This window comes from Schizosaccharomyces pombe (genome assembly GCF_000002945.2).
Source record: "Schizosaccharomyces pombe strain 972h- genome assembly, chromosome: III".
Taxonomy (NCBI): Eukaryota; Fungi; Ascomycota; class Schizosaccharomycetes; order Schizosaccharomycetales; family Schizosaccharomycetaceae; genus Schizosaccharomyces; species Schizosaccharomyces pombe.
In genome coordinates this window covers 1,994,121-2,017,332 of record NC_003421.2, presented here as the reverse complement: position 1 = coordinate 2,017,332, position 23,212 = coordinate 1,994,121, and the positions used below count along the sequence as shown (strand labels likewise).

General features: G+C 37.0%; 8 protein-coding genes and 13 long non-coding RNA genes across 21 annotated transcripts, besides 1 other annotated feature; 11 read left to right on the top strand and 10 right to left on the bottom strand.

Moving 5' to 3' along the window:
- Positions 1-329: part of an LONG TERMINAL REPEAT that runs on past the window's edge.
- A 406-nt stretch (positions 330-735) lies between these two features.
- Positions 736-2,749, top strand: rqt3 (CUE domain-containing protein Cue3). Its single transcript, NM_001023397.3, has one exon. It carries the CDS (start codon positions 755-757, stop codon positions 2,498-2,500), a length of 1,746 nt encoding a protein of 581 aa, NP_588406.1. The 5' UTR covers positions 736-754; the 3' UTR covers positions 2,501-2,749.
- Positions 1,001-1,251, bottom strand: SPOM_SPNCRNA.7587. Its single transcript, NR_196923.1, has one exon. It is a non-coding gene; the product is annotated as a non-coding RNA (long non-coding RNA).
- Positions 2,750-3,332: 583 nt separating the features above from the next.
- Positions 3,333-4,841, bottom strand: mpg1 (mannose-1-phosphate guanyltransferase Mpg1). The gene is made up of 2 exons (NM_001355942.2): positions 4,720-4,841; positions 3,333-4,503 (listed from the first exon to the last, which is right to left on the bottom strand). Exon 2 carries the CDS (start codon positions 4,489-4,491, stop codon positions 3,400-3,402), a length of 1,092 nt encoding a protein of 363 aa, NP_001342756.1. The 5' UTR covers positions 4,492-4,503; positions 4,720-4,841; the 3' UTR covers positions 3,333-3,399.
- SPOM_SPNCRNA.511 lies at positions 4,774-6,307 on the bottom strand. Its single transcript, NR_150119.1, has one exon. It is a non-coding gene; the product is annotated as a non-coding RNA, possible alternative UTR (long non-coding RNA).
- On the top strand, positions 4,961-6,237 carry SPOM_SPNCRNA.7586. Its single transcript, NR_196922.1, has one exon. It is a non-coding gene; the product is annotated as a non-coding RNA (long non-coding RNA).
- Positions 6,308-6,532: 225 nt separating the features above from the next.
- SPOM_SPNCRNA.585 lies at positions 6,533-7,072 on the top strand. Its single transcript, NR_150957.1, has one exon. It is a non-coding gene; the product is annotated as a non-coding RNA (long non-coding RNA).
- On the bottom strand, positions 6,544-6,831 carry SPOM_SPCC4F11.05 (uncharacterized protein; the record flags this gene model as incomplete). Its single annotated transcript, NM_001023395.3, has 2 exons — positions 6,544-6,686; positions 6,732-6,831. 2 exons carry the CDS (start codon positions 6,829-6,831, stop codon positions 6,544-6,546), a joined length of 243 nt encoding a protein of 80 aa, NP_588404.1.
- Positions 7,073-7,103: 31 nt separating the features above from the next.
- Positions 7,104-7,709, top strand: meu20. The gene has a single exon (NR_150959.1). It is a non-coding gene; the product is annotated as a non-coding RNA, poly(A)-bearing (long non-coding RNA).
- SPOM_SPNCRNA.1253 lies at positions 7,482-9,262 on the bottom strand. The gene has a single exon (NR_150118.1). It is a non-coding gene; the product is annotated as a non-coding RNA (long non-coding RNA).
- imt2 (mannosyltransferase Imt2) lies at positions 7,681-9,412 on the top strand. Its single transcript, NM_001023394.3, has one exon. The coding sequence runs from the start codon at positions 8,137-8,139 to the stop codon at positions 9,172-9,174; it is 1,038 nt and encodes a 345-aa protein (NP_588403.1). The 5' UTR covers positions 7,681-8,136; the 3' UTR covers positions 9,175-9,412.
- Positions 9,413-9,593: 181 nt separating this feature from the next.
- SPOM_SPCC4F11.03C (uncharacterized protein) lies at positions 9,594-10,682 on the top strand (the record flags this gene model as incomplete). Its single annotated transcript, NM_001023393.3, has 1 exon — positions 9,594-10,682. One exon carries the CDS (start codon positions 9,594-9,596, stop codon positions 10,599-10,601), a length of 1,008 nt encoding a protein of 335 aa, NP_588402.1. The 3' UTR covers positions 10,602-10,682.
- A 258-nt stretch (positions 10,683-10,940) lies between these two features.
- On the bottom strand, positions 10,941-12,797 carry ptc1 (serine/threonine protein phosphatase PP2C catalytic subunit Ptc1). The gene has a single exon (NM_001023392.3). The coding sequence runs from the start codon at positions 12,652-12,654 to the stop codon at positions 11,611-11,613; it is 1,044 nt and encodes a 347-aa protein (NP_588401.1). The 5' UTR covers positions 12,655-12,797; the 3' UTR covers positions 10,941-11,610.
- SPOM_SPNCRNA.7585 lies at positions 11,148-12,049 on the top strand. The gene has a single exon (NR_196921.1). It is a non-coding gene; the product is annotated as a non-coding RNA (long non-coding RNA).
- Positions 12,186-12,594, top strand: SPOM_SPNCRNA.7584. Its single transcript, NR_196920.1, has one exon. It is a non-coding gene; the product is annotated as a non-coding RNA (long non-coding RNA).
- On the top strand, positions 12,779-13,209 carry SPOM_SPNCRNA.7583. Its single transcript, NR_196919.1, has one exon. It is a non-coding gene; the product is annotated as a non-coding RNA (long non-coding RNA).
- Positions 12,969-16,174, bottom strand: ams2 (GATA-type transcription factor Ams2). The gene is made up of 2 exons (NM_001023391.3): positions 16,002-16,174; positions 12,969-15,904 (listed from the first exon to the last, which is right to left on the bottom strand). Exons 1-2 carry the CDS (start codon positions 16,039-16,041, stop codon positions 13,851-13,853), a joined length of 2,094 nt encoding a protein of 697 aa, NP_588400.2. The 5' UTR covers positions 16,042-16,174; the 3' UTR covers positions 12,969-13,850.
- SPOM_SPNCRNA.1252 lies at positions 13,438-16,656 on the top strand. Its single transcript, NR_150117.1, has one exon. It is a non-coding gene; the product is annotated as a non-coding RNA (long non-coding RNA).
- Positions 16,657-17,070: 414 nt separating this feature from the next.
- On the bottom strand, positions 17,071-17,593 carry SPOM_SPNCRNA.7582. The gene has a single exon (NR_196918.1). It is a non-coding gene; the product is annotated as a non-coding RNA (long non-coding RNA).
- A 108-nt stretch (positions 17,594-17,701) lies between these two features.
- On the bottom strand, positions 17,702-18,504 carry SPOM_SPNCRNA.7581. Its single transcript, NR_196917.1, has one exon. It is a non-coding gene; the product is annotated as a non-coding RNA (long non-coding RNA).
- Positions 17,905-23,208, top strand: nup186 (nucleoporin Nup186). Its single transcript, NM_001023390.3, has 2 exons — positions 17,905-22,700; positions 22,752-23,208. The coding sequence occupies exons 1-2, from the start codon at positions 18,017-18,019 to the stop codon at positions 23,009-23,011; spliced, it is 4,944 nt and encodes a 1,647-aa protein (NP_588399.1). The 5' UTR covers positions 17,905-18,016; the 3' UTR covers positions 23,012-23,208.
- SPOM_SPNCRNA.7580 lies at positions 20,199-20,658 on the bottom strand. The gene has a single exon (NR_196916.1). It is a non-coding gene; the product is annotated as a non-coding RNA (long non-coding RNA).
- Positions 23,209-23,212: the final 4 nt, after the last annotated feature.

Here is a 23,212-nt window from a genome sequence, read left to right as displayed (position 1 = left end):
ACACGACGCTAAGATACACCACGTTGCGTATCACTATATGTCAGATGTTAAGATACTACTGAACATCCGCTATTGATACACAGATAAACTATCTGTTTATCTACATAGACAGTAACTATCAGAAAGATTATAAATAGAGCTACAACCGAACCTCGTTCCTCAGTTCAGTTATGAGCTATATCGGTGACCGATACTAACAAACTTCTTATAACAATAAATATCACATTGTTTAATTTATCATATTGCATACCGCAACATTGTAGGTCGCAACTAAAACTCACCGCAGTTCTATATATCGTTAAAACAGATATCAAACTGCGTAGCTAACAATACCAAACTGCGTGGCTGACATTTATATACACGTTAGGATGCGATGAGTCTTTTTAAGTCTCTATACTGTTTCATGTGAATGATATATTGTTAAAGGAGTACTGTTAAATGTCACATCTTATAAGCACAGTTTGTCAGCACATAATTAAACTGACTCGACTCCCTTTTTTTATTTGAAATAAATTTTTTTTAAACGATGATTTGAATATAAATTCCTTGAAGAAATGGTAAATAAGGGCATATGATGATGAATTGTACTCTTATAAACAGCCTATTGTAGTGCGGCTTAACCTCACATTGCATTGTAAGCGCTGCACCGTGTAGTTATGAATTACCGAAAATCATGGTACGTCGCTACTCAGCTGGTACTAGTACATAGAAACTACAGAGCACGAACACAGCAGTAGAAAGCGTATACGCTGCAATGTCTGAGAATGTCATATCGTCTAGCAAAAATGTAGTTTCCAAGCTGTTATATGTTAAAGACGAATATTGGCCCTCTGTTGCTCCTGCTGCTACGGAATTGATTTCAAAGTTAATAAATGCCTTCTGGTGTCAAACATTGAATGGTCAATTGGTAGAGGAAGATGAGGGAGAAAGAAATTGTATTTTTCTTTTTGACCGATGTCTCAAAACTGAAGGTTGTTTAAAGAAAATTGGTCCTGTTACTGTTATGCAGTTCCTTGCGTGCTTTCTCCTGTCTTCACAAAATCATGCATATGCTTGGTCGGTGTGCAGACAAATCCCTTCAGACGATATGGCATTCAAGTTTACAAAATGCTTTCAAAACTCTCAACAGTTTCGAGATGCCAACTTTTGTAAGCTCGTATTGGTTTGGACAGTTTGCCAGTGTGTCAGCTCGACAGTTTATTATCCCGCAATTTTGGATTTACTACCAGTGCTTTCGGATCTCGTTAAAGAGATGGAAAAAGATCCTGCTTCTTTGCAAGCTAAGGAAAACGAATTTTGGTTGAAAAAACTTATTCAAACTTCCCTCCACCATTCCTCCGATAACTCTCTAGTGTTTTATCTGGAAATGCTTTTAGACTCCTTAGATTTAAGGAATTGTATTTATGTAGTATTCGAAGACGAAGCCCTTTTTCGTCGCTTGAAAGACATTGGCAATCCGGAAATTCGCATGATGCTTGACTCAGGTCTTCGTGATTGGAGAAAACAGAGAAGCGGTCGATCTTCTTCCCACGTAGCATCAAAAGGAATTAACAAGGTTGTGAATATAAACCCCGGGGATGTTAAAAGCCTAATAGAATTATTTCCGCAGCTTTCGGTCGAAGAGGCCGTTGAACACTTATCAGCCTCGCTGGGGAATATAGATGCTGCCTGTGAATCTGTAATTACTTCCTCACTACCAGAAGAGCTTGACTCTTCAACACACTCGCCTATCTATACGAAACCTAACGTTGATTCGATGCACAAACAACCTAAAAAAGCTATAGCTCCTCTTTCTCTTAGCTCTTCAGTCACTGCAGTTATTTCAAATCGTACTAGCGATAAAAAGACAAGGAGTACAGTTGCGGAAGAGGATGATATTACTCATCTTAATATATCTCCGGATAGACTCTACCTAAATAAAAAACCCGAAGATTTAAATTTCTGGAAGAAATCTGTTCCCGAAACTGACAAGTCTCGAGTACTTAACCTTCTTGCTATGGCTGAAGACGATGAATACGATGATACTTATGATGATCTCGATACTACGGGCCCTGTGGATTCGGGTGTCGGTGATGATGATCCTGAAGCATCCTCTAAAGACGCCCACGATTTTCAGAAGTTTATTAATCAAACTTTGTATGATTTTTACCAACAAAATCCAGAGGTATTTGATCAAAAAGCCAGAAAATCAAAGGAACGCGCGGATTTGCTTGCCAAACTTGACAATTCACTTACCCACGAGCAAATAGAGGGTTGGAGAAGAATGTTTACCACTGACTCAAAGTTTGCTGAAGCTGTAAAAAAAGAGGTTACTTTTGGTTCTGGAAACACAAATATTGGTTCTTTAAGGCAAACAAAATTTAAGCAAAGTAATTACACTCCTCCGGAGTTAAACGATGGATCCAGGCAGCATCGCCCATCTCGCCCGTCTAAAAACCCTTCGTTAAAGAAGAAGAAGTATGTGCGAACCAAACCCAAAAAGGCTTCAAATGAGAAATGAATTTAAAATACTTATCCTTATAAACTTGATAATTGATTTTCTACTCTCTTTTACGTGTATTTTCTTGTACTATTTTCAAGAACTATTGAAGTTTTACCGCATTTCATAGCTTTACTTATTACGGTTTAATTTTGTATGATCAATTGTACGTGGTACCATATATCGCGAATAATGCTATTTATTTCTATTATCTAGTGCATTTTGAATAACATGGTTAATTGAATGCAAAGGCGATTTTAAGTAGTTGCAAACATACATTTTCACAAACGCGTTACGTGTGGTAGCCAGTATATAAGAACTTTACAGATTAAAGGGTTTGAATTGAAAAAATGATAAGAAACATAGATTAGTATTACCCACAGTAAGTTAAATAACTGCAGCTCGAAAACTATGCATGTGTATACGAAGCTACTTCTGTCAACACTATATACAAATAGTAGATCAACGCCTTAAATAAATCTATCCATCCCTTCAAAAGAAAAATCTTTGTTTGATACAGTAATACCAAAACAGCAGGATAAATAAAGTGAAGCATGACAAAGAAAAGGCAATGGTTTACATAGATCGTTGATAACATAGCGGCAAATGTGAATTTATTAGTTGACTTGCTTTTAATATTCAATTCCAAGTTGAGAATGAAACAACATACTGATATCTCATATATAGAACTGGGATGCACCTATAAACACAAGTAAAATGCACGAGTTCTTCCAAAGCCAGTAAAAGAAGAACAAGGCGAAGAAAGAAGGAGATAGAAAGAAAGTGATAAATCAGGAAGAGTGATTAAAATTACTTTAGCGAATTAGAAAAAAAGACGCAAAGACAAAGGACTAGAAAGAAAGAAAATAAGAGTGGACAATGGAACAGTAGGAGTGATAGTGCGGCATCTAAGAATTCTTTTACATGACAATAGTACCAGGAACCTCAATGTTAGCACTAATGCTCTTATGGGGTAAAATACTGCCACCATTTACGTAAATCTCGTCATTGACAACGACATCGTCGCCTAAGACGGACACGTTTTCCAAACGACTCCAAGATCCAAGGGTAGAGTTCCATCCTACAATACTCGATTTAACCCAGGCATGGTCGCGAACGCGAGAAGACTTAAGAATGGCACAACGTTGGAGACGAACACCATCACCAATCGTTACGTTGGGACCAATCACAACATTGGGACCAATTTTACAATTTTTGCCAATGGTTGCTGAGGGATCAATCAACACATTACCGATGATATTGCTACTAGCTGGGGCCAAGATTTCAGGCTTATGCTTACGCAAGGAGGATAAATACAAACAAGTACCGGTAAGATAATCCTTGGGTTGACCAACATCCATCCAATAACCCTCAAGGTCGAAAGAGTGTAATTGCTTGTCATTGACCATGGCGGGAAAGACTTCCTTTTCAATCGAGGTAGGACGAGGTTCAATACGGTCAAGAACGGAAGGGTTTAGAATGTAAATACCACCATTAATTCTGTTGGATACAAACTCAACAGGCTTTTCAACAAAGCGCTCAATCAAGGATTCTGAGTTGGGATAATGAACGACAACACCATACTTAGAAGGCTCCTCAACCTTGGTAACAACGATAGTACCCTCGGCACCATGAGCCTTATGGAAAGCTGCCAAATCCGCGAAAGGATACTCACAAATAACATCACTATTCAAGACGAAGAAAGGAGAGTGGTCTTTAGCAAGAATGTCACGAGCAAGAGCCAAAGGTCCAGCGGTTCCCAAAGGCTCATTCTCAACGGAGAAAGTAATATTAACGTTATACTCCTTTTCGTATTTTTTCAAAGCTTCTACCATGATTTCGGGACGGTAATTAACAGCCAAGACGATATCCGTGACACCAGCAGCTGCCAAAGCTTCGACTTGGTGAAGGATCATCGGCTTGTTACCAAATTCAACAAGAGGCTTGGGCAAAGTTAAAGTCAAAGGACGAAGACGAGTACCAAAGCCACCCACGAGAATCAGAGCCTTCATATTGTACGATAACTAAAAAGACAACCCTCAGTTAGTAAGGGAATAATCAAGAGGAGAAAAAAATGGAACAAGGAAAAAAAGGGACACTCTAGCATGCGGTTTCAATGTTAGTCATGTCCACGCAACCGCATATCAAGTGAAACGTCAAATCACAAAAGGAATCCACGTTCTTTCTTTCACTACTCCAATTTCCATATACTAACGAAAACAATATAAAAAAGAACATACCTTTTTATGAAAAGAAAGTGTTTCTATTTAAAATTAAAAACACTGGTTAGAAACCTTTGAACAAGTTTTAACTTGAAAGTCCCACTTATTTGTATGCTATGGGATGGTGTTGGGAGGAGGCAGGTTTGTAAAGCTGAGGGCGGGTTCCTCGGCTCTTCATCAACAAAGGGAAGGGAGAGTACCGTCACGTGCACATGGGCGCAGCATTGTTTCATGCGTTAACACATAATTAGTTAACAAAGCAGGATTCGTTCAGCTCGCTAATACTTGTGTAAATTTTGAGTAACAGGCCAATATCTGGTCTAACGAAATTTTCCGAAAGGACATTACTTTAGTACCTCCTTGATGTGTCAGATGTACACATTAAGGCACCATCAAAAATCCATATCCAATGTTATAGGAAACTGTTAATTGAATCATTGAAAATGAGATGAGACGACTAGTTTCCGGTCATCCATAAGCCAGACAAAATTTTATCCACGGTGGTAAACGAGGTATCAAAGCTATTTTAAAAAGAGCAAATAATGACGCAACAAAAGGTAAACAAGTAAAATGTTGCTTTGTTTACTTTTCGGTCTTCCATTGGAGATGCATGTCGACGGTTGTTGCAAACGAGGTGTTGGATATATTCAAACAAAACAATTGTAAGAACGTGTACGAGCTGAAGGAAATATGTGCTCAAAGACTTGACTTGAAGAAAGTCATGCTGAAATGAAGGATGGAGAGAAGGCAAATACTCTGGAAGTTGTTTATATTTAGTAAAGGAAGAGGTGTGTCGATGGTCGAAGCAGCAAAATGCTTAATACAAGAACAATATATTAACATCGTTCGCAACACTGGTGATAACTTTCCAATCAAAGACTTTATAACAATGCATTAAAGGTTGAAACACAAGAAACACCGATGATGGGGTTAACGAAGTATTCTTGTCGATTAAAGCCATATAATTACGGCTTGGGATAGAAATTTTCATGTACAGTGTCAAGATTGTCAATCCATGTACTAGTGAATATAGTCTAAAGAAAAGAAGCTTGATGATCGTTTCTAAAGACTTACAACGAGGTCACACTCGATTGTTTAATTCTGCTGAACTTTTTTTTTAATGTTGAAACATAATACGCAGGTTAAATCTGGAATAGTAATTCTGCAGTAACGCTTGTCCTATCCTTTTGGATACCTCTTGTTAGTTAACTTTTAAAACCCCAAGAGGAAACAACATCTTTCAAAAACTGTCTTTTCGATTAATTGCGAAATGGAGGTGTTCTCATGAAGAGGGAAGAGAAGAAGAACGTGTCCAATTTCAAAGCTCCAAAAACGAGTACTTTTAGAGTTAATTTTAAAATGTAAATGCTTACTGTATTTTTATAGTCCCGGGAAGTGTAAACACAATGAATCCATCATCTTCGCGTACTCAATTCTTTGAATTCACCAACGTTGCAAATTTGCAAAACTGAGAAGGAAAATAGGTCAAGTTGATATAGAAACAGTAGATTTATATGTCTTTATATTACAAATGATGGAATAAAAACATTTAAAGGGAAAAAAAGAATAGTTATGTGAAAAGTAAACACACAAAATAGCATTTGCTAAAATGGGTCTTTGCAAAATTTTAATCAAACATTCAAGATTTTGATAACACAGTTCTTTATTTTTTATTTTAACAACAAATATAGTATATTCTAATTCCATGCATGCATGGTAAATGCTCATTCATGCACTTTTCTTAGTAGGTATATATATATATATATACGATGATTCTAACGGGCTTTATTCTGCAATTTCATTTAAACACCAAAAGTCATACGGCTATTATATTTGACTCTTTCAGCTGGGAATTAAGTTTTGCTTTGATTTTTTGCCTTTTTCTTGTTCAATAACAATAGCTACTCTATTAATGTGAATAACACTTGTGCAATTAGGATGCTTGTATGGCTTCTTTACAGACATTGTTATCGATTGCTTACTAGCTAAATCAGCCGTTAATATACAAAAATGGTAATTGACTTAATAACAAAGAAACGTGTCAGGTCTGAAATATCGACTGTAGATATGAATGAATGCGCTCAGGTTGAGTATTCTTTTAATCGAAAAACTGAGTAAATCGATCTCCATATATTCATCGACTTTAAATCAACCTCCTTGGAACCGCAAACGTGGAAACCTTTCCCTTGTTGATGATCAAGCTGTCTGCTCCATTGTTTACAGACATGCAAAAAATCAAGCTTAAAGCACATTACCAACAAGAAGCGAACAACCCTCCAGAGTCACTGTGGTAACATTCATGGCTTAGCCGAAGGGATATTCTCCAAGGTCTCGATTCCTAGGAGTGAACAATGCTCAGCTATCAAACACTCCTCTGCAACGAGCGGAAAATTGGTAATAATGCACACTGTAACCTCGGACCTTTTATGACTGGTTTTCTTTCGCCACCTCGGTGCGAAATCTAAAAAGTGTATTGAGAAAAAAAATTGTGGGGAAACCGACTTGTATTGATTAAGGAGACGCGGGCATGCATGTATGTCTTTCCTTTAATGTGAGAAGGGCTTAAAGTTAAAATACTTTCTTAAAGGCAACTGCAACAGTTGAAATCGATTAATGCGCCGCTTACTACAACAAAAAAAAAATTCGCAGTTTAAAAATCTTTAAGAAATCATATTCACATTACAGTCTGTGATTGTGGAAACTTATTTTTTCAAAGATCCATCAAAAAAGATTAAACCGTTTTACATGGCTGTTATTTACCAAATTTTCCTTACATCAAGCCTTTCAAAATATCACTCTTTTTATGTTTACAAAATGTTAGTTTTGGTCAATTTCTTCTCGTATGATTTTATATAGACGCCTTCAAGATTCAGTGTAAACGAAAAAAATAATAGCATGATTTTTTTTATCGTCATGGTGATGCCTGAACACAAAGACAGAGTGGCTTTTATTTATTATTTTATCAAGCAAAACTCCTTTAATAATAGCAATCACTTCAAAATTTCGCATCATCTGAAGCCTTTGTTTACTATTCTGAAGTCTTGAAAGGGTAATATCTTTCTTCCACTTTGAATAAACATAAAAGTAAAAAAAAAAGTTCCTCTGTTTTTCTCTTTTGAAAAACAAAACGTTTTTCTTGATTCATCCTTATAAAATTGCATTTAGTACTGTCACGAGCATTTGAAGCTTTCTAAGGATTACTTACTCCCTAGTTGTTTAGATTAGCATTTCCATTTTCGTTTTCTCTTTCTTCAGAACAGTCTCCATTAGAATTGGACTATAGTTCGTTGCTAACAAGTTCGTCTCTCCATTCATTACTGTATACATTACACTCTATCGTTTTTCGGATTGCAAGTGCAAACCTTCTAAATCTTTTTAAAAATACTTTTGCCCCTTCTGCTGTTAACCCATTGTTGATATTAGAAAACTGTTAGGATGGTGAAAGTCATATATAAATTTGCAGTTTTTGCTGCCGTCAACTTTTTCTTGATGAGTTCCATCGTTCTTTACTTCAACAATGAATTCTTGATGTTTGCAGACAGATGTACCAAGGACATCATTCCTTCCGAAGAACTAAGATATTTACGCCAAGTTCTTAATGATTCAATTCCTTCCAAAGATGAACCGTTGCCAACTTTGAAACTTGATTCCTTGAACGATATTTCAGGGGAACCTGTTATTCCAAAAATCATTCATCAAACCTGGAAAACCACAGAAGTGCCTGAAGGATGGAAAGGTGCTCAACAGAGCTGCATAGATTTACACCCAGATTACGAATACATCCTTTGGACTGATGAAATGTCTCGTAATTTCATTGCTGATAACTATCCTTGGTTTTTGCCATACTTCGATGCTTACCCTTTCAATGTTCAACGAGCGGATGTTATTCGGTACTTCGTTCTTTATCATTATGGAGGAAATTACATTGATTTGGACGATGGATGTCGTCAACGGTTAGATAGTCTTCTCTATTATCCCGTATGGGTTCGCAGGACCGACCCTGTAGGCGTTTCCAACGATGTTATGGGAAGTGTTCCTCATCATCCATACTTCGAACTGATCATTCAAAACCTCGAAAAAAATGCGAAGTCATATTGGCTTCCCTACTTGACTATCATGTTGAGTACCGGTCCCCTTTCAATCAGCTTTCTCTGGGAAAAGTACAAAAGACAACTACCCAACCCACCCGCATTTTACGACCACATTCGTGTTTTACTTGAAAGGGATTACAAGTTTTCCAACGACTCTTATTTCACCTTTTATGAAGGATCGTCATGGCATAATAACGATGCAGGCATTATCCTTTGGGCTAACCGTCACCTTGCATATGTAATCGTTGCAGGATTTTGTCTTTACTTTATCCTTAGCTATATGTTTTTCTCCAAGCTGTTGGACAGCCGTTATGTCCAAAGATTTGTCACATCGAAACGTAAACAACCTACACTTCCTCTTGCTCTTCAAGAAGACGTCTAACTTTGTGCATTGTACGTTTCCGTAAAATATGCGTCTTCTTTCCTAAAGATGATATTTCAAAGCTCTAGTGTGAACAGGCAACTTCGTTTCAATTTATATTGAATGGTTACACGAATGAGCATCCCCTTTTCCGTTCTACTATTAGGAATTCAATGAACATTTGCTATTGCTTGTTATACTGTGATTACGAGACGGTGCATAGAGAATTGCGTTGAAACTCGTTAAGGAACTATGAAATCTTACCACATATAGAGGAGCCTCAACCTTCACCACCAAACACAAGCTACGTACGCGAACGCGAATTCTAGGGCAGAGTTCGCTGGTTCACAAAAGTTTGAACATCCTATTTAACTAAAAGGTTGTTCAGATCTATTCAGCTTTGTGATTGCATAGAACTCCCATTGTTTGTTATTCCTTCCATGGATGCGGAAGGTGAACAAAAGTCCAATGGAGTAAAAGAACCTAATACGCCCCTTCGTGAAGCACTGGATGAAATATTTTTAAATGTAGGGTATTTGCTTCGTTCCCTTTTGGCTAATGTTCCCAATGCTCTTTACCATAGTCAGTTGCAGGCGGCATGTCAAAAATTCCAGGATTATTGCGATTTGGAAGAAATACGCATTATTGAAGCAAAACGTGTTGTTGAGCGCGATTTAAGATCTTTGGAAGCAAAAGAGGTAGAGGAGAAATCTCAGTTCGCGTCTTTCGTGAGCGCTACTCCACCTGGAGCAAACAGTCTTCAAGGCAATGTATCTTTGCCCTCGGGCAATAACTTTTTCACTTCCTCTTTTGATTCTGAGAACATTTCGAAACCGGGAGAGGTTTCTTTAAGCGAAAGTCAGTTACTGGGTAACTTGAACCAACAATCATCAATCCAGCTTCCTGATAGGATGCCAAAAACAACTAATGGGACTTTAGCAGATCCAAATATGCCACCTAAGACAACTGTAAATGATCAAGACGTAACAAAGGATGCATCTCAGCAATTTGGAGGCTCAAACTTTTCTAATTATTTAAGAGACAACGATTCCTTCCAATTTGGAATGAATACGGATGCATCGGGAGATGCTCATCTGCAGGCCAGTGAGTTTTTATTACCGAATCTATTTGGAAATTCTTCTACCTCTCCGCAAGACAACTTTGGTACTTCCAATTCAGCTCTTTCCCGTAATTTGGATTTGTTTGGCTCCCCATCTTCTGAAAATAAAAGTACTGCAGGATCGGCTTCTTTGTTTCCTAACCAGCAAATGGGAATTGACTTGCAAGCACAAGAAAACTACAGTGCTGCGTTCGGTAATGATGGCAGCTTTGCTTCGCATTTAACTAATACGTTTGACAACGCTCTAAATCTTCCTACAGACATTCCAACCACTGAAAGCATAAATGACTTGTTTGGTGAGAACTTTGACTTCACCATGACAAAATGAGTTGAGTTGACTTCAGTTCAGCTATGTATGATCGGTTTAACGTGGTTGTTTCAATTTGTCAATGTTTTTTTCATGTATTATTATCTATTACTATAGTCATTCATTTCCAGATCATTCAACAAAAAACCTATAAACGGTAATTATAAAAAACAATTGCATGTCTTTATCCGGTGAGTATCATTTGATTGTATTGCTCTGCACCTTTATGTATGAAAACTAGAGTTGAGACAGTAAGTAGAAAAGCGTTGTCTTTTTCCTATGTTTAGGCCAATGCTAAAATCTCGAATACTTGGTACAATTAGTGTATGTATATATATTTTTACGTGCAAATGGTATTTTAGCAGGAACGGGACAAAATAAAGACAACCCGTAACTTCAGAATAATAATTATAATTCGACTTTTAAATCGAAAATTAAAGACGATAAAAGGGTAAAATAAATTTTTTTTGGTGAACGTATAGCCTTTGTTATAAACACCAATGCATGCACGCAAGTACATTCATAATATTTGCGAAGCAATTGTAAATAAAAATACCGAAAACACTCACGAAGAACCTTAAAAAGAGTGAAATGTTTGTACCTTTAAATGGGTATGAAGAGGGCTAATGATGAATATACGATTGATTCGAACAGTGGCACGCAGATTGGAGGAAAAGGTAGCAAATCATGAAAAAAGAAAAAAGAAACTAGATTTGGACAGATTTAGGATCGATATTTAGACACATTACTTTTAGACAAAAAAGAAGAACAAGAGAAACATGCACAAAGTGGTTTATAAAAAGAAGAGTAATTAATTAGAAAAAATAAGTCGACCCAAAGGAAAACCATGTCCAAATGAGAATACAAGGTCCATAAATAAAGGAAAAGAATCGATGCAATTACAGTGCTTGGTAAACAAAAAAATAGGATTAAGTCATTCCGGCTTCCAAACAAGTACTGTGGATGAGGTAAAGACATCGAAAAACCGTTACGAAACAACAGAAAGCACATCATTGAATCCATCAAATACCTAATAATAGTCATTACTGTATGAATCATTATCAGCGGTAAGTCCTGAATCATCGAGATCACCGGGATTGCGAGTCAAGTTAACTACAATACAAGTGATATTGTCTGTACTAAGACGTTTTAATGCAAATTCTACCAGGCGAACAGCGGCTTCGCGAGGGCTTACGAAATTGCGAACAAAGTCGACAGCTTCCTGATCCGATACTACATCCCACAAGCCATCACAAGCGATAATGAAGAACTCATCATGACCGTTCCAGATTCGGGTTTCAGTGGTGAAGGGATGCGCACTGACCAATTCCTTAAGATAGGTATCACCTAAGGCCCTTGTGACAGCAAGAACGCCATTAATTCGGTTTTGTACCATGAGACCACCCAACTGGGTCACACGACGAGACTCATTGGCATCGGATCCCTTGTGATCGTAAGAAAGTCGAATAGCCTTACCATCACGGCATAATACGATACGTGCATCACCTGCATTAGCTGTGTAGAGAACACGGCGGGTGCGGTTTTTCTCATATCTAAAGAAAGCAACTGCAGCGGTACAACCGCAAATGTCATTGTGAGTAGCCTTTGCAATTTTGCTGTTGACCTCGACAAATGTTTCGTCCATTAGGTCTGTGACCAGCCGGTCCGGCTCATTCCTAACCTTTTCCAAAAGTACCTTGTGAAGATTCTTCTGACAGTAGTCAGATGCTTGAATGCCAGCATGTCCGTCATAAACGGCAACGAAGCCGTCGTCCTGATTACCCCCAAAATCATACAAGCAAATATGAGTATCCTCCATAGACCTACGCCATCTTTGGTTTTTATCCTCCATCAGTCCAGCAAGCCAGTTAGAGGCTTTACTAGGGCGCGAGTTACCAACTGGGACTGTGTTGCCTTTACTATCCTTCATCTCAATTGCAATCGGTCGAGTTTCTCCATCCGCCGAATGATCACTAGCGTTTTTTCGATGTCCACTTGTAGAATTTTCAGAAAATGGGTTCAACTTGTGAAGTGGTTCCAACAGGGAACCTGCATTTGGATGGCTTCCCTTCATATTCGTTCAAACACTTCAGTACCGACAAAAAAATTGCTTTTCAAATTAACTAAATACCTTCAATTATAATATCAGGTATAAAATTGCTGATTGTATAGTATATACGAGAAACACCGATTTTCCTTGGGTTTCTGCGTAAGTATAAACTTGTTAAGTCAGTCAGTGCTAATAAACTCGGGCATTTACGTCACGCGTGGTATACCGAGATCTTCGGAAATCATTTTTACGTACTAGGTTAACTTCCACTAAACCGTTATCCGCTCTGCATTGAACTACATTATAATACAAAAATGCTAACAAAAGGCTATTAGAAAATTAGAAATAGTAAGCAGCAATAAGCTGTTGTTTTGAATATATGAACTAAACGTTTGATTTATTCTAGACAAAAATATTGAACCATGTATTGAAATCCTTCGACTTTTACACTTGCTTTCGCGTGACTTTGGTTCGCATTACTGAAAAAAATTTGTCATGTGTTCGTCTAGTGAATTTGCTAAATATCAATTATCCGGTCTACCCATAATAATCAATTAGAAACGTTTCGCAACATAAACATGCTAACAAGAATAACAGTGTTCATATAAATAATTAAAAGTAACTTTTTCCGTATGTAAAATAAGGATGTGGCTTTGTCCATATCGGCTTTCATAATACAATTAATGAAATTATAATTTGTTTGTATAAGCAAAACAGACAGAACTATCACGAAGTATCCAAAATTTCCATAAACCGAGCCTCAAAGATGAAGTCGAAGAACATTTGAGAAGATTAAAAGAAATAGTGTCCAACTTCTATTTTGCGACAAGATTTATAGAATGCTTGTCGCATGCTCTTGGCTATGCCGCCAACAATAAGCAACGACTTGAAATATTTTAATAATCAAGGGGGAGGTAATAACGGCTCATGGTATGAAAGAAAATAAAATAAATTGCTTTAGAAATAAAAAGAACGAAGGACGGATTTGAGGGGACATGCCTTGGGAGTTCTTACGCAGTAAGGACTTTAACAGCAACAATCATTTTTTTGCGGTTAAGAAAACGAATTAAGGATGTCATTATCAAAATAAAAATCATAAAAAAGCAAGAAGACTCGAATAATGAAAGATGTCAATTTTGATCACACATGACTTCTTGATAAAACAAAAAATTAAAGAACAAGGGTAATGTGTGAAGCAAAGGTACGCCTTTATCGCTCTTTCAACAAGTGTTTTCAACGGATAAATGCCTGTCAGCAGGGACCATGGGCGGACTACTTGGCATCACCAAATCTGTCATCAGAGGAATATCGCGTCTTTCTTCATTATCGAGTTGAGAATTCAACCCCAATTCTAAAGAAAAATCATATCTTTCTGGTAATTGAGGTGAATTCTCAATGTTATTGGATTTTGCAACCGAAGACAATGCCTTTGATAAATCAAACTTTGGCTTATGCCTTGGTGTCAATACGTTTTGGTCAGGGTCAGACAAAAATAACTCTGACCTCCAGGGTGATGGACTTTGTTGTTGCTTTTGTAAGGTAGTTGGTTTTGGAGGGGTTCTGAAATAGCACTCTAAATCATCATTTTCTTTTTCTGAATCGCAAACAGGCAGAGTTGGCTCTGTCTCTTCTTTATTTACTTTAGGCATAGGCTTTGTTGTGGTTTTCAAAGGAAAAGCGACGTTTTCCTTGTCAGTACACATGAAATCAGTTTTTCTTAAAACATCATTTTGTATATTGGCACTTAGTGAATTTGGTAATACCAGCCAACTATCATTAGACCCAATTTCGGATAAAGGCTCACGAAATGATGTATCAGGAGTAGGTGCAACAATGGGAGATGATTGTATGCGTCTGAGGTCATTTTTCAGCTTAGCAGTACGGGGACCTCCTCTGGATTTCTGCTGATTAACAACAGAGGGTTTTGAGATATGATTGGGATCAGGTGCAGAGTGTGTTGAGTCTAAAGACGTAAGTCTATTCAGAGGAGAGTGCCGTCCTGCATTTTCAAGCTCACGGAAGATGGATATAGATAGTTTTCGTTGCTGGGAAAGTTTATATACGGCTAACTCAAGCTGAGCAAATGCATCATTTTCCAACGGTTTCTCTGTTTCAAATGCTTTATAGGTAGACCATAAATTTCTTGGACGCATCGAGCGCCGACTCGTCCAATATATACCACATGCATTACAAAGCATCAAAGTTATGTTCATGTACGTAGCATTGCGCCAATTGGCAGTTTTGATGGTTCCACAGTTTTGACAATATGGTGGAATTTTCCCTTCTTGCAAGCTCAAGGTAAGTTGTTCTTCAATTCGATTCTTCCCACGTACATTGGTAAACTTTTTCTCAATGCGCCCACGAGCTATTCGAACTTGTTCTTTAATAAATTCATGAACTTGTTCACGTTCAGATGGATTTTGTAGCTGAGCTGCAACATAAGCCGACTCTGGCGAAATGGTGCTACTTTCACGTCGGCGTTTTTTTGTGCTTACTGCAGAATTTACAGTAGTAGACGACGCAGAACATACAGGGTCAGTAGCAGGATGGTCAAGCGCCGCTTGATGATCGAGTATGTATGGCTCAGAGAAAGAAGTTGCAGAGCATGAAATGTCATTTGACGCATGGAACAAAGAATCTAACTCAAGCTCTTCAACATTTGTTTCAGCTAATGCGGAGGGACGTGAAGGAGATTTTAATTCGCGGACAGACTTTTGTTTGGAAAGACCGTTTATGTTGACAGGACATGTATAGTTCGTATCAAACAAAGATCCAGAAATAGAATCGGATTTTTCGGAAGATGATGGATCAAATATAAGAGATGGAGGTAAAGTGGAAGATAAAAATTTAGAAGACGTATGTGTTTCTGGAGTTCCAACCTCGAAGGAGTTCTGCAAGGATTGGAATCTCAACTTGATTTCTATGGACCGTTGAATACCGAACTCTACAATAAACCCATTCACCCAAACTGTGTCGGAATTTGACGTGCCAGCATTAAGAGTAGGAGATAACAACAAAGAAGACCAATAGCCTAGTCCGACGAAGAGTTCATCTGGTTCCGTATGGTCTAAAAAATACACGCTAAAATCACCTTGTGATTTGCAACTCAATTCAGGACTACAGCGGCAAACTGTTTGTATAACATGCTGAATGTCTACCTGGCAAATCACTTTTTTCGGTTCCACTTCCTTCAGCACCTGAATGGGCACAGCATGTTGAGACTTTGCTAAACAGCGAATCGCGGATGCGCGATCAATACAATAAATAACACGAACTAAACACAGACAAACATTAGAAAAAATGAATAAAATTATGAAAGACAAATGAAGAGCTAAAGAGCAAAGCCATTTAGCTGGAAAAGCAAGACATACGAGGTAAAGACGTTACCGTGTTCAGAGACTTTTCCATCATTGTTCGCGAAGGGGAGACAATGGCTTGGGTCTCGTAGCTTCAAGAGTTCCTCCTCCTTCAACGAACGAACACTTTGACAATCAATTCGTATTCTATAGGGGAATATCGATGAAGAATGTGTTGTGTTGTTGGTGGGTTAAATCTTTGGCTAGCATGAAATGAATGTCGAGTCGCGCTTCCTAATGAAAATTCCGGGCATCCAAAGATACAGTAAATTTTAAATTTTATAATAAAAATGTATATGAATGTCTATTTTTTAAAAAAATAACGCGTGAATTATCGCGTTTTCGAAGATATTTGAACAACCCAGTTTTTGACTTGATTTACTTAAGACTTTAGATACGCTCGAAACGACACTAATCCCCATATTGTTACTTGGTAATGTGTGTTACCTAATGTTTGGAATTTTATAACAAATGGTATTTCCATTATAAAAAGTAAAATAAAGGCATTGAAAGCATAAATTATTTATTTTTCAATATATTATATAATTGCTAAATTCCTATATTTATTAATGAGTAGGCAATATCGTTTACTCTCATGGATGCTGAACTTTTCCAAGCTCACTATGACCGCCGAAGCTAAAAGCGATAATGGTAACTTTTAATTTCTGGCAAGTAAAATTCTTTGAGCATCACTTTTCTTGTGCTCTTTATATAATTGTTAGGAATTGAATGCTTTTATGTTTATTAAGGTTGTTACAAAACAGGTTGGTATCATTATTATGACCAAAATGAGAGCTTGAACTTATGTACTTATATATATAAGGTTAAAAAGTATTCTAGCTCAAGGTTTATTTATGATTATTATAATATCGAGTATATTTAGACTTGTAGAGGTGATTTATACGGCCGCTGCTTCAATAACAAGTAAACGTGATAAATGTAACAGATTATACTAAAAATGAAACAAGAGACTTTCTTGGTGTGCTAGTGATCGGAAGCACGAAGCGCGCAATTGAACACAAGTCATACAACTATTTAAAACCAATGCTACTCTAAGTTTTCTTTTTTTTTAAAAAAGATATGCTTTTGTATTTTTCTTTGTATTTATGATTGCCCTTTTTACGATTTCCACCGCATCGAATTTGTCTTCTCACGATAAATGTTTACACTAGGCACTAGGTATGCTGAACATTCAATTGTACAGCTGCCCAGTCGCATTTAAAAAGTATTGGAAATCTTTTTATTATAAAGCCCTTTGTTATGCAATTCAGCAAGTTATATACTGAAGATTTTGGGCTCTCTAACTTGTCTGTAATCACCATTGAAACTGTAACACACATGGGATGAATAGAGAATATTTTACAAAAGAAAAGAGAGGGTTTTAAAATACAATGAACGAAAGGGATTTCTGCTATGAACTCTGAACTTCCTCATTGAAGGTACAACGAGTAAATTAAATTAAGTTAACAGTTATTATAGCAAATTAGAGATTATAGGTATGGTAGACGAGGAAAAAGTTAATTCAAATACTCTTTCTAAAAGTTGTATTTTAATTAATCCTTATAGTACTTTAGTACTTTCGTTGTGAATTTTAAGAGCTATTCGAAACTGTAGTATCACTCATTTCATTGGTCACTCAAGGAGCTTTCGAAAACGAAAAAGTTGTAAAATTAATTTTGTTTATTAGTTGTATATTATTTTATCCTTTATACCCACATGGCATTGCATGCTGGGTTTAACGGCTCCCCAAGCAACTTAACAAAAATATTTTCATCAATCTTGGTAATAAAACACGATATTTTCAAATTATAATATAACTTTTTAGTCGTACTAGAGTTGATATCTTCGAATGAAGAATTTCGCTACTGCCTAAATAGCATTCTGTTATTATTCTCTACTTTACTATATACCTCCTTTTAGGACCAAACTCGACAACTAGGCCAGAACATCATAAAACCTGGATTCTTCCACACTCTTTTAATTTTAAGACAACTGCAGGTCGGTTCCCATTAGTTTTGAGAAGCTGTACCATGGATGTCTGGGAATCTCAGCACTTTTCCGCTCTTTTATACTTATTGCAGTGTATCGAAAGTAATCCCAGCAATCCAAATGTTTCTTCTCGTTTGTTAATACAATGTCTTGAATCCTACTCAAAGGATTTTCTAAAATTTTTGGCTTTAGATCCAGCTAATGCTAATTCTCGCAAAAAATTGGAATCCGGTGAAGTTGAATTAGGCGGTGTAATCAACAAAGTCAATGAGCAGTTCATCCAGTTGTCTCTTACTCTCTCTACTCAGTTAAATTTGGATGAAATTCAATGCGCAAGTTTACTACAACGTGGCATTGAAGCGTCTCAAAATCTTGATCGAACTCCCGTTCAAGCTGCGTTGTATTTCTTTTTTCTAGCTCGAGAACAACTCTTGGAATGTTTAGAATCATTAACAAGGGTTGTAGGCTTAAAAGACTTGGAGTCGGACATTTCTACAGCCCTGAAGTCTTATCTTCAGAGCTTATGCGAAAATGGCAATAATTTGGTGAAGACTTGCATTGACACAATACCTATTTTAGATAATAAAGTCTCAGAGATATTGAAAAGTGAGGCGGGCGGCCAAATACTTGGAGTATCTGAAGTTGTTGATTTTCAAGAATTTATTAGACTCTCTCATGAGGCACATGTCGCGGAGTTGGAAACTATTTCTGTTATACTTTACCAACTCGCAAAAGTAGACTTGTTTCAAAATTCTCATTTTGAAAGCCTTTTGGTCATGTTAAGGAAGTACGACTCCCCAAATAAAAATGCAGTTTTGATTTTACCCACTTTATATGCTTTCATAGACAAGGTATTAGAAGTTGAATATCTTCCTGATCAGAAAGTACAGTTGAGATCTAATTCTGTCGAGATTCTTCAGAAAATCCACCAGGCAATTATTCAATCACCTTCCCAAGATTGGCGTTCATCTCAATTCAAAAATATTCTCGGCATATGGTGGGTTACCCGTCTTAATGCGACATGCAAACAGATTGAAAAAGTTCCTTCTTTTATAGATTACGAGACCACGATAAAAAACGCTGCAAATGAAATCATTCAAAATGGTGTTTTTTCTGATATGATTACACTGCTTGTATATCCCTTTCGTCAATCAGAAACTGAAGGTATGGAATGGGCGTTTGCGTTCAAATCCCGTTCTAGAATCACCGTTAACTGGTCTCTTATTCGACCGTTTATTGCATCCATTATTTTTTCGGAGCTTCGTTCTTTTGCACAAGCATTTGTCAGTTATATGCCCGATATACTAAAAACCCTTCGCTTGTTGGAAGAAGACCGCTACTTAACAAACACTACTTACCCTACTTCTATCCCTGGTGAACAAATTGAAGAATACTTTCCATTTGAAGAATTCTATTATTTACTATCATCTATTTACACCTATAATGTTTCCTGGATATCAGATTTTTGGGACGATATTGAAAGTGATATGTATGGATTTCTCACTTGGTCAATGGGATCTCAGATTCCTGGAATCATTACTGCATTTACACTTTTACTTGCCTCATTATGCAAGAATACCACTAGTGCATCTAAAATATACGAATTATTCTCAGAGCCCATACCCGAAGTTGGACATTTAGAAAGTTTAATGATAACTAGTCCAAGTTGGTCTTATATCTTTAATGTTTTTCGTTACTACATATCGCATTTAAAGCCAGTACAAACGGTTGTCACTTCATCTGGTCTCGCACGAGTACATACAGATCCAAGTGAAATTGACACTGACTCTGCATTGATTTTACAAGCCTATATCTTGTTATTCTCTTCTGTGGTGAGGCAAGATGCTCAAATTGCAAGCACATTTTGTGAAAATCAAGATTTAAATCCTATTGCTACTCTGTTTGAACTTTTAGAATGTCGGCTACCTGATTCAGTTAGAATTTGTATCGTTCGAGCTTTGGAATCCTTAGCCCATTTGTCGACTGGTTCATTCAACAACGCTTTATGGACAGCTCTTGATAATTGGTTTGTAAGCTCGGTATTGTTTGATGTTGATGGTGGGTTAGCACCTATGTCAATTCCTGCCATTTCTAAGCGATCATTAACCAAGCCAGTTACTTCCTGTGGCCCATTATTAAATAATATACGAAGACTTACTGTGAATTTGGAAATGAAGATTTCATTTGTTAACCTCCTTACGTCGTTGACTCGTAATAAGAGTGAACTCAATGTTAATTTAACGTTTCCTGAGAATTTGGGTGCTTCCTATCGTACACCAGGAGTTCAACCTTATGTTGATTATGTCGTGGAAACTTTTGTGGCTTCTTCTACTCAGTGGAGGTTAATGCGTGATGTTGGATCCATCAGGTTACAGTATGCATGTTTACAATATATGCTCGCCGTCCTTGATGGTCTCAACATTGATTTGTTATTATACTCTCGAATTCTTAGCAGTAAGGTCAGGGATAATCTTCAAAATAACAATTTGCATGTTTATTTGACTAGACATCCTGCAATATCTCTTCTCGAAGCTCTTTACACCGAAAGTGTATATTCCGGTTTGTTTGACTTGGTTGAATACGGCTTTGACCAATTGGAAGATGTTTCTGTTCCCAAGACGATCGTTATAACGGTTTCGGCGTCTCTTTGTATATTACGCAATGTTCTATCTCTCCAGCGTGTTTTGTTCAAGAACGTGGTTCCTTATATAGCTGAGCTAGGAATTAGCAAGTATATTTTGGATTTGACTATATCTAGAAGAGCTTATAAAGAGGTGTTTATGACTCGAATTTCTTCTATCGTACATCTTGCGTTATTAGTTGGTTCTCGCCATAAATGTTTTCTTCGCTCAGCCATAGAGATATTGAGTTATCTGGTAGATGCAGAAGGTTTCATGAACAAAAGAAATCCTGATGAAAATAAGCTGTTGTGCTCAATCATTAGAACAGCTAACGAAAGCAAACGTATAATTTTTGGCTTTATTCGCACGTTTGAAAGCCAATTTTTAACTTTGTTATCTACCAATGATGAATCTTCCTTGATTCTAAAATTGCTTTTGAATAATCTTAAACAGAGTGGTGGAGTTTATTCACTTGCTCTATTGATCTTAGGATTTGATATATCCTCGACAAATGTGATTACATTGCGAGATCAGCCTGGCTACGTTGGCTCTCGGGTTTCTCTCATGAATTCCCTGCTAGACTTTATTGAAGGAAGGACAATTGTTAATGGTATTTGGGAAACTCCTGTTATTATGGTTCAAGCTTTAGAGATTGTAGCCTTTTTATGTTCTTGTCCTCTGACTTCTGAAGTTACGTTATCTGTTATTCGAGCTAGACCTGGGTTGCTTGTTAAAATGGTAGATGGTGAGCCTATACTTACCCAGCAAGTCATTCAGAATCTTGGCGGATTTTCTTCGGAAGAAGTAAGTATGGTATCCAGATGCATCCGTTCTCGTACACAGATAATGAACATGCTGGCGACCGAAATACATTATGCTGCCTCTGTAGGTCAAAACAAATACTTAAATGAATATGTGGCATCTCTTATAAGAACAAATGAAAAAACACATAGCACAGAGCTTTCTCAAAAAGAGTCTGGTTTCAAAATCTTAGAATTTATGGATATATTACGAATTGACCCTCAAAGCATAACATTTGAGCTACCCAATATCCCTGGTTTTAATTTGAATATGTTTATTACACGATTCGATCGTGGTCACAGTGATTTTCAATTTGACACTGAACGTGTACTCAAGATTTACCGTTTGTTTTTTGAAGCAGAAATGACTAGTCTGGGGGGTTCGGCTGAGGAAAAATACTCTTGGTTAGAGCAACAGAATTCAAAGTTGAAAGAATTGGCTCAGAGACTAAACACCTTTAATGCACACGTTGTACTTTTGCAAGATATCCATGGATGTCTAACTGCATGGGCAAGACTAACTGGTCTTTTGGTTGACGATTGTAATGAGGTGATATCGGATGTACATTTTGATGATTTCATCTGGGAGGTGCTTCGACTTGTGCTGCCTGGTGTTACTGTGCATAATCTCGGTACTCAAGGTACAGTATCTGTGACGAGTTCAGTCATTGAGACAATTTTACCACATGCTCTAAGGAGAATCGGAGCTTTAAAACCTGAAGAGCTTGGCAAATCTACTTATTTTATGGAGGGTATACATGATGTTATTGTAGGCTTATTGAAAGGTATTCAGTGCCAACAATCCGATGAAAGCATCCGTGAAAATCTTTATGGATCATTGTTAAGTATTTTGACCGTATTTCAAAAACATACATCTGCTAATGGAGGCGATAAGGTTGATCCAGTTTTCAAGGATGCATTCCAAAAACTAATTACACCTAACTTACTTACCAGTCAATTTTTTGATGTTTTGACTAAAGACGCCTTATATACCAATGGCTCCTGCTGGGAACTTTCAGTCATTATATTAAATTTCTTGCATCATGTGTCCCCTGATATATCTACTCATCTATACAAGTATTATCTACGTCGGAACTTTGTAAGTTCCTTTATCGATGCTTTTTCACGAGCCTTTTCAGAGTTGTTGTCCTCTAATAAAGATGTATTGGAAGTTCTGAGTGGTCTTGAAGCCGGCCAATGTCTTCTAATTACATTTGCACAAAACAAACTTACGGTCCACTCTGTTCTTACTTTTGACTACATTAAATTGATGGTTCAGATGTTATTACAATTGTGCAAACAAGGTATGTACTTAGTCAATTAACATTGATAATAATTTACTAATCGCAATTTAGGTGGAATTCAGTACCTTAAGCCTCCTGTCCAGCGTTTAATGATTCAGTTACTGCAAATTTTTATCTTGGTTTTAATGAGAGTTACGCTGAAAGAGATTTCGAACAAGGATAAGCTCCTTCTCCAGTCTATTTTCTTACTTTCGCGTAAATTGCAAGATTCTGTTCAGACTGGTGCTGATCAAGCTCTCAGTCCGGAAATGAATACGGTCAAAAAATATGTTGAAACCATAAGTCGGCTCTTGGATCTTTATAGAGATTGATGTTGCTCAAAGGATTACTAATTTGACTATTTATACAGCTTTTATTGAAATAGAAAAAAAGCAATTCAACGGTTTTCGGGATTCCAATGTTGTTATATAATAGTTAATTTAAAAAAAAATAGCATTTACGAATGATGTTACTAATGAAAACATACAACAAAAAATTGAAATTACTGTAATATTTAAAATGTGCTTAGACAA